General features: G+C 38.2%; 1 protein-coding gene across 1 annotated transcript; it reads right to left on the bottom strand.

Annotated features, from left to right (window-relative positions):
* Positions 1 to 236: 236 nt before the first annotated feature.
* LOC146451635 (uncharacterized) lies at positions 237 to 10,120 on the bottom strand. The gene has a single exon (XM_085098688.1). The coding sequence runs from the start codon at positions 8,667 to 8,669 to the stop codon at positions 7,641 to 7,643; it is 1,029 nt and encodes a 342-aa protein (XP_084954814.1). The 5' UTR covers positions 8,670 to 10,120; the 3' UTR covers positions 237 to 7,640.
* Between the last annotated feature and the right edge of the window lie 70 nt (positions 10,121 to 10,190).

The raw sequence follows: 10,190 nt of genomic DNA, 5'->3' as shown, positions 1-10,190 counted from the left end.
ATTTCTTTTTCTCGCTATCAGTTAGTCGTTCCAGTTACGTACTGAGAAGAAAAATATGTTTGTAAGCTTTCGTAAATGTTCCCCGCTCCAAAAACCCGACCCGATTTCAGACCGTAATTGTCAAAATCAGTAGTATACCCGTTTTCAGACCAAAACGGCTCAAAAACCATACCCTTTGGGGCGGCACATACCTATATACCTTATATAGGGGAGTACCCCCCCCCCCCGGGCCATATACATCCAAGTATTTTGAATCTATTTGAAGCTGTTTAAAGTATAGCAAACACAACTGAATACTCTTTTCAACTTGAAAAGTTATACATACCAGAAGAAACATAGCCATTTCTCCCGTTCGTAACGGACTTGAATCTTGAACGCTGCTATCACTAGTCTGCACGTACATGACGGCTCCATGCATAGCCTGCAATGCAGGCGTATTTTTGGAGCGGGAACGCTGAATAATCCTTCGTTGCTGTCATCTTGGGCGAGGAAGGGCGAGAGGGCTGGAGCGAGTCAAAAGTGACCCTAAGGGAGAGGACGACTGGCTGAGAAATAAAGGAGGGGGGAGGGGGAGAGGAGGGAAAAATCTCCTGCCCCCCACCCCGCCCCCCCGCTCCCCCTCAGCCTCCTTCAAATACGCGAACTAAATTTATTATTCAGCGCTCGCCCATGAAAAACGCCTGCACTGCAGGCTACTCCATGCACTGTCCATGCTCATTCCCAAATCTGGCCGTCTAAATTCAAATAATCTCTGTCTTTCGCTTTCACTTTTTCGTTGAATTCCATGCTATTGGAAACTTCAAATTGTATTACTTGAGTTGATGAGAATGCGGGTCAAAACGTAACGACCACGCTACAAAAGTAAATGAATGGCCTTTGTAATAGCAACGATCTGACCGCCAAAATGACCACAACTGGTACGTACACCTAACGTTAACAGGGAGTTCTTTGTATCAGTATTTGAGTCACACAAGGTTCTGTGACATTTTGTTTTCCCCCTTAGTTTTGAAATAAAAGGGCCATAGCCGTGTCTTACTGGCAAAAAGCACTAGACCCAGTAAACTGAAATAACTGGTGGGCCCAAATATCTTTTTTGAGACAATTTGAAGAGTTTGTGTGCAAACTACGTGACTCTACATAGATCACGTGCCATGTCGACGCACAACCGGACTCTTGACAGGTTTGGATTGCGTGGTTCAAAATTATATTTTCGTCGTTGACAAGCTGACTTGGTTTCAGTGGTTTATTCGGCTCCGTTTTGGTGTTGACTCCATTCGAAAAAATGCTGGAAAATGTCATGTTGTTTGATGGAAAAGCTGATGAGCTTAACGTATGGCCTCGATGAGACGAGAGACAACGAACGGAACGGCATTTATCATGGCTCATGGCAAAGTGCTGTTATTTGTACGCTGGCCTTTTACGCCGTACTCAAGGTAATTATAAAGTTTCGTTTTCACATTGTAAGTCTAGCACTTGTAAATGGCACTTGATGTACTCAAACTGGCGATAAGGGAAATCTCTCAGGTCAATTTTTGTGCGTCTGTGTTTCAAGCTTTTTATACTGAGTCTTTACTGAAGCCGTTATTCAATTTCAAATCGCGCGCGTATTAGGTCACTCTAAAGTGTGATTCTTTGTGTGTTCTCGTCTTAAGAATGACTATTCTTCTACAAAGAATTTAAGTTCTTCATATAAGACTAAAATTCTTTACAACAGAAGGGTGTTTCGTTTTCCAAGAAACATACATTGTGCAGTTTGTTCCGAGAATTTATATTCTTCTGAAAAGAAAAATACTAAGTGTGATTCTTCGTGAGTTCTTGTCTTAAGAATGACTATTTTCCTACAAAGAACTTAGGTTCTTCACATAAGACTAAGTTCTTTATAGCAGAAGGGTGAATTTCTTTTCCAAGAATCATACATTGTGGAGTTATTTTTCAAGTATTTATATTCCTTTGAAAAGAAAAATACTAAGCGGGATTCTTCGTATAAGATGACTATTCTTCTGAAAGACTGAAATTCTTTATAACGGAAGGGTGAATTTCTTTTCCAAGAATCGTAGTTTGTGCAGTTGTTTTCAAGGTTATATATATATATTTTTTTTTAAATGAAAAATATTCTTGAAAACTAGTGTGCAGAGCCACCTTGGTCTGCCCATGACCATGGGCATTACTGCAAAGAAAACTTGGGCTAATACATTTGCAGTTTGTCTGGTTATACATCTTTAGTAGAAGACGGGCACAAGACATGTTATGCGTCTAGGAGAAGTAACTCTCGTAGTGCATCGTTCAAGACAAATCTCAAAGGATAATTCCTCTAGAAGGATAATGCGTATTGTGCCCGTCTTTATACTAATGATGCATAACTTGCAGATGAAGTACAAATGTTTCCCCTAGGTCGTCGAGACAGATAATGCGTCTTAAGTATAAAAGCCGCGCCTAGGACGCATTATCCTTCTGGACGGATAATGCATCCTCTAGCATGAAAACAGGCAATAGGTATTAAACTGTTAATGTTAATACCAAAATGCGATCATGTAAAATGCAGGGGAAAAATATTCATTTTTCAAGAACTATGTTATTGGGAGCCAGTGTTATATAAATTTCATTTTCAAGAATACTGATTCTGTTTCTTATTTGAAGAAAATATATATTGTGTTATTTGAGATAATTGCATTATTCTTCTTAATACTGTTAAAACAGTTTTGCAGGGAAATACCATGATAGTTTAGAGGCACTCCAAAGGAGAGCTGATGTAATTTTGAAAGTGTCAATCCTCTTTCTGTTTCACAAAAAATACATCTGTATCTCTTTAAATCCAAAATAAAAATTAATAGAACAGTGTTTTGAGAGTTGCATCTCCGCCTTCTTCTATTGTAAGATTTCATTCGATTTCTTTCCTATGAACGATAAATCACATCTTGTATGATATTTAAGAGCGACTTTCCACAAAGATCGACCAAGTGGTGGCACAAGTCAAAAAATCGATTTCGTTCATATTTTGCTCATAGGTAGTCCCTAGTGAGAAACAAACTGAGCTGTAGTTAGTTTTTCCAAATACCGCTTCCTTTCGCGTAATTATGTGAAAAACGATTTTGTCTCAGTTGAGCTCAAAAGTCCGCTTTCGGCGGGATGGAATTTCGCTTAACTTTCGATGGCTCGCGTATCAATCAACACACACTTACTGACCTTCAAATGGCATTTATTGCTCTATTAGGTCGTCTTCTTCTTCTGTTTCACGGAAAAACATTTAAAACCTAAGTTACCTTTACGTCCGAAATAGGTTTAGAAAAGCATGCTATAAATGCAAATTTTCAGCAACCACATTTTAGCACTAAAACATTGCCAATTTTACCTATGGGCGATAACTTAGATTTCCCTATAATGACTTTCTATGGCTTCACTGTATACCTATTGATCATAATATAAAAACAAAACTCTGGGTAAATGAAAATAAATGACCCGCTAGGCTTCAGATTTATCAGCATTTTCTTGAGATTTGCCGGATCGAAGCGTAAATAAGATGGCGTGACACACTGTCACGGGTATAAATATTTTATCCTTTTAGAAAAAAATGAAGCGACATTTAAAAGGAAGCATTTTTCATTCGCAGTTGAAAAATCTTTGGATCGAAAGTTTGGTAGGGTTACGGACAAATATATATTTCGGCTGCGTTTCATAGATGGATATTTCAGAGTATCCGTTCGCTCTGATGTGGAGTCCAGTTCGTTATTGTGTAATGTTATTGTGTTAAAACAAATAATTGGAAAATTTATTTTCATCTTTCTTTATCACTGACAGGAATAAATTAAACTAGAAATAGGTAAAACGCAGCAGATTTGAACTACATTAACCTGATTAAAAGTTTCGACTGTTATGTTAAACTGCATCGTTTGCGTGAAATATACGTTCGAAGTACTGTTTGTTTTACTCGTCCGTTGATCATGAGCGAGTTTTTTAGATCTCTGTAAATAAAGAAAAGGAAGAGAAATAGCATAAAGGGTCCATCTCCGTTTTTAAAAACATCGTCTATAGAGTTTTCCAATATTCATGCATCTAAAAATGAGAGCTCGTGATTATGCAAAAACTGACTGACTAAAAATTTGCAAAAGAAAGCACACGCACACTCAACGACAACAACAACCAAAAAAAGAAGACAGAATTCTGAACGTTTCTAAGGGAAAAAGTTATAACAATAAACGCCGTAACAAATTTAATGAAACCAAGATAGTAGTCAATACTCGTGTTATTAATAATGTTATTTTGCTGCGCTTTTTGATCCTAAAATATTCTTTATGTGAAGATGAACGTAATTAACTAATTAGATTTTTGAACGTCCTAATGAATAAATTGAATTATTATTACACCAGAGAAACAGTAAGGAACTGTAAACAAAACGGCGAGCATGGAAGTTTGCTGTTCGTTTACGTCGATAGTTGGTGGGCCATGTTCGTTTCGGATCGCAGACAGAACAAGGTCCAGAGAGATAGTACCTCTGCTGTCCTGTACAAAGAATATTGACCAGCACAAGTCCTGTTATGGAAAGATGTAGGGAACGAGGTTCAGCTTTGCCCATTGGGCCACGTTTTCAACGCCAGGAAACATCAAGACGATGACGATTTGGGCTTATCTGTTGAGAAACATTTATCACAAAAGACACTTATCGGGCCCGGTAGGTTACTGGGACTTTCGAGAAACGGGCCCCAGGGCTTATAAGAGGCAGTTTACGGTATTCCTGGATAAATAGGAGAGAAGGTAGACACAGCTGGCGTTTTCCATTTAACAAAAGATTCCGGAAAATTCCGAGAATTTCGGTGGGAAATGTTTATCGGTGAAGAACGTGTTCCATTTAACACGTGTTCCATCCATTTCCTTCTCCGTCCGATGTATTCCGCACCAAGAATGCACAATTGTTGTGGTTAAACGAAATTGTAGAGTCGGTCTTTGGAAGAAGAGAGTCTCGTGAATTCAAAAAATGATGATGACATTCCTATCCTGGCGACGATTGCAACCTATATGAGACGCGATCTTCACCAAAATCAAGGTTTTTATGAAAATATTTTGCCGCGATATAGATAAGCTTATACGATTGATGAATTTATTTAAAAGCCACTCCAGGATGATTTGAGGGACCATTCAAGCTCAGTGCAGAGAAGTACAAGCCACAGGAAGAGCTCCTCATGATCAACGACACGCACTTGAAACAGCTGCTGTGAAAGGGTGAATGACAAAAGACCTTGTTTAATTACAGATGCAAAATTTTAGGCTTCAAGGCGGGAAATAATCGGAACACTCAAAGAACCCAAGGGTGAGATGTAATTTTTTCTTCGATAAATACTACTTACCACAGACATACATGGCACAGTTGTGATTAATTAACGTTTGAAAATCTGGAGCGAGGCCATGACACACCGAACGTTCGTATAAAGTACTACTCGAGGATAGAAAAGTCACCGAGGGAGTAGAAGAAGCCGCCATATTTCCTTACCGAAGATGTGGTCGTGAACGGCCTGGAACTGGTCAAACCTTGTGAAACTCATAAATGGAACACGCAGTTCCATCGGAAAAGTTTCCAACGGGAAAACGGGGACTACCTTTTCACAAGTTCCATTCTTTCCGGAAAATTTTTCAGTGGAACGAACCAAAACAAGCATGTTCCGGAATTTCCGGAGTATCTTGGTAAATGGAAAACGCCCAGAAATACCAAATGTATAGGAGCCGTAGCATGTACTTGTTGCTACTTCGTGACTTAAAAATAATTGTTGACACAATGTTCTGTTTTAGTTCTTTTTCGTTTCTCTCCAGAAAGAAGTCGTTTCTTCTTTATCAGGTGTGGATGAGTTAAGGGGGACAATTAACATACCGACCAAATTTGACGGCATTTAAAATGCTTTGTTGGACTTCGAATATAATTTGCTCGTTTCTGGGTATTTATTTTGTGTGCGAAAGTATGGAAGCAAACGGACATAAGTTACGAAAACTAGCCACTTAAAATCGTCTTTATCCCCAATTTCAAATCATCATGGGAGGAGAAGACGTTGAAACATACAAATCTTTATGGTGGCACTTCCGGTTCATGGTTGTCACGCAACCGTGTAGCTTGCGAGTTGTTTATTAGAAAAATATAGAAATGTTTATTAATTCGTAAACTGGATTGTTTTGTCAAAGTTCTCTTGATTCAGAGGATAAGAGTACAGAAACAACCCCAGTGCGGATTAATGAAGAATTCAATGCTAAATTCTTGTTAAAACGTGCATGAAATGATCATGAAATACTAAAAAATGAACTCGTCGTCGACACATCGAGCGCGAATAGATGAAGAAAATGCCCAAATCTTATGTTGGATTGTTAATTAAGGTATCAGCTTAGTTTCCGTACCTTAAATTCTCAAAATGATGCACGTTTTTGAATCTCTTTTGGCTTTCGTAGTTCGCGGTCACCGGCTACGTCACGCCATTGTTTACAATGCGAGTGCCAGGGTAGGTAATAAATTCGAAGCCGTGCGAGTCACTTAAAATAATTTACCCAAACCTTTGTTTTGATATTATGATTGATAAGTACACAGTGAAGCCATAGAAAGTCATTTTATGATAATCTAAGTTATCGCCCATGGGTAAAATTGCCGGTATTTAAGTTCGAAAAATTGGTTGTTAAAAATTTGCATTTATAGCATGTTGTTCTAGATCAGTTTCGGGCATAAAAGTAACTTTAAGTTTTGAATGTTTTTCTGTGGAACAGAAGAAGAAGACCTAGAAAAACAATAGATGTTATTTCAAGATCCGTGACAGACTGTGGATTGATACGCGGCCGGCCAAAGTTAAGGAAAATTCCGTCCGGCGGGAAGCGAATTTTGGCTCAACTGAACTGAAAATCGTTTTTCGCATGTTTACGCGCAAGGAAGCCGTATTTGGAAAAACTAACTACAGCCCGTTTTGTTTCTTACTAGGGCCTACCTATGAGCAAAATATGAGCGAAATCGATTTTTTGACTTGTGCCACCAAAAGTTGATTTCGGTCGATATTCGTGGGAAGCCGCTCTTAAGGCTGTTACTGTGGTGGAATTATTTATTTATTAAAAATATTGGCCAACATGACATTATTAACTGAGGGGTACACAGTCTAGAGACAGCAAAAATAACATACTTGTGTTCAACAACCACAACAACTACAAGAACAGTTTAATATTTAAAACTCCAGTCTGCCTAGAATGAAAAGTCCCATTAAATCTAGTCTCAATATCTGAGATTGTCATTAATTAATCTAAATTTTACAAAAATAATGTACATATTATCCTTGATAAACATGCCTGTGTTTGAATGTTTTCCCAAAGGCACCTGCGAAGGTTGGTAGTAACCGCTTAACTTCAAAATAATAATCCAATAGTAATTTCAAGATTAATATTGGTATAATCCCCAAGTAACATTAACTTTCACCGTTAAATGATAAAATAATTAGTATTTAAACCTTGCAAAACAACAACTTTAACTTCAAAATAATTATTTTAAGTTTCCATGCAATTCGTGAAAATCAGCTTTACATCATATCAAGGAAACAATCTATTAAGAGGCAAATTTCGATACAACAAAATCCCAGCCTAACACATATCGAAATTGGGCTACAGCTAACATTTCACACATTTGTAATTTGTCAATCTTCTAGGGCATTTAGGTCCTCCCTGGGACAAATGTACTGGTTTCCATTATGATTATAGATATGCATAACTGAAGGTAACAGAAGATGTTGTGCTTCAATGATTAACAGGCCACCTGGAAGTAATTCCTCCTTGATTCGATAGGCATTCAGATTAGCAGCAAAGTCAACAGTGTCATAAAGTTTAAGACCAAAAGAAACATATGTGCCAAAGAGCCATATCTTCTCTATTGATCCAAATACTGGGTTTGAATCCTTAAGTTCTGCCAGCAAGATAGTATTGCGATCTTGTTTAAAGCATGTCCCGTGGATTGTCACCGATGCTGCTTGATACAATGGTAATTCTGATGTAAATTCTTCAACATTTGGAGAGAACCTAGAAATGTACCTTTTAGCTTCACCTCTTTCAACTCCAACAAGTAGTTTTGTATATGTGGAATCCTTTGCAACTAATAATTCCTTCCGAAAGAGAGGATGATCATTAGCTGATACAGCCTTATCTCCTGACAATGGAAGTGAATCAGCAAGGACTCCATTTTGATGCCTTTCAGGTAATGTCTTCGGAAGATTTTTAAAGTTCTTGGTAATTTTAGGGATTTTCTTGAATTGCTGGTGTTTAGCTTCAAATCGCATAGCCCATGCTCTTACCAGTGGCCCAAATTTCAGTATTTGGCTTGGTACATGAACTAAATAATGTTGCTTTGGAGTGATATTTTCTCCAATAATGTCTCTGAAAAGCTGTAAATGTTCCTTGATTAGCCCCTTAAGGTAACCAAGAATATTAATACTTATTTTTCTACTCAAACAAATAGCAGTTATTTCTAGGCTTGTCATTAACACCCTCCATACAGCTGGGCAAAGGTGGGCATACTCCTCCCCAAAAAAAACAAATACACGACTTAGAAGCCATATTTGGGCTGCGGTTTGCCCAAGGTTGTCTGAAGGGGTTTTCAGGTCTTCAAGAGTTATTGCTACTGGCTTATCTTTTAGTTCTGAGTACCCATATGGAAAGTTTAAAATAAACATGTTGATTTCATTTAAAGAGCATATCTTGTTATTTAAAAAATAATGAACAACAAAATATAATGTCCTTGACAAGGATCCCTCAAATGATTACATGCATCACATCTTGAGGTAAGTGTTCAGTCACATCAAAATAGGGAGCATCCAGAAGTATGCTCCTCTTGTTAATACGATACTCTTTTGGGAAATGTTGGTAGAGGTCTTCACTTTGCTCGATATTGCTAAGATGGTAGTCACGAAGTTCTTTAGATCGTAACAGAAAGTCTTCTTCCACAAAATTCTGTTGCATTTCATCAAAGTCTGTCATGCAATGACGACACTTCCTTTTTGCCCCGCCAACCGACTCCTTGTATCCTTCTTAGTAACTGGCTGGCTGGCGTGTCTGCTATAACGGCCAGCAATGCACCTCTTAGGGCGCACAACTCCACCATGAACCTTAAAGTCAACACCAGTATCACGTCCAAGCCTTTTTAGGTCTTCAATAAAAGGAGCTAAAATTTTATCCATTCCATGCTTTTTTAGGTATCGGTATTCCACAATAGCCACAAGGTTAATTGATTTTAACTCTGGGTACAAATTGGCTAGCTGAAAGTAAAACATTGCAAGCTTATGCTTTCTCTTTGTGTGCTCATTGGTTATCTCCACATCATCATAGTAAAGTATAATTTTCAAACTTTGTGGATCCGTGGCGAATAATGACTTTGCACTATTGTTCCATCATTGAAATCGCACAATAGGGAGCTACCAAGTTCACTGACTTTAGGGTGTGCAACCATATCTAAAATATTCTGATTGTTTAGCAAAACCTCTAAGGATGCTAGAAGGGAAACATAATAGAACCTTTCAGGAATTAAAGCAACCCTTCTTTTGCCACTTTTTAATCGTTTCCATTCTCTTTGCTGTCCAAGCACAACTTCCCTCGGGGCATTATTAGTGAAGTGGCTTGAATAGTCACCATAATCATTAAGATCACAGGATCCATGCTCCCATGAAGCTGGCAAAAATGTATCCTGTAACTCTGAAATGTTGGTTGGATCAATACCATTGTCTTGAAGGATTTTTGTGCCCTGAGCTTTGCTCTGTTGGGAGGCAGTCTTTTAAAGGGAGATGGTGACACTCCTAATTCTCTCCACAGCTTTATTACTTATCATGGCTTCCTCTTTAACTTTTAGGCAGAACCTGTTCAAAACTTCCAAAATGGGTAGGGGTTCAGGCTCTTTCTCCTCTTCAGAATCTGAAAAACTAAGATCAAAACCCTCAGCTTCATCATTGCCAAAACTGCAACCCAAACTACCATCATCACTTCCAGAGCCATTCTCAGATGCTAACTGCTCAAGTATGAAATGTTCCTCAAGAGAGTCACTCCCAAGCTGTGAATAAGGATCGGAATCTGAAATGTAGAATTTCATTATTAGAACCAAAAAAGTAATAATTACCAGAACCAAAGAGTTTGGGTCCAAAACAAAACTTTGCCTCCTACTTAAGGGAAATGATTTTGAAGTTATCCCTCTTTCCCCTTCTCCT

The sequence above is a fragment of the Pavona decussata genome, unplaced genomic scaffold (genome assembly GCF_977016875.1).
Source record: "Pavona decussata unplaced genomic scaffold, jaPavDecu1.1 SCAFFOLD_386, whole genome shotgun sequence".
NCBI classification, from domain to species: domain Eukaryota; kingdom Metazoa; phylum Cnidaria; class Anthozoa; order Scleractinia; family Agariciidae; genus Pavona; species Pavona decussata.
This window is presented reverse-complemented; position numbering and strand designations above follow the sequence as displayed.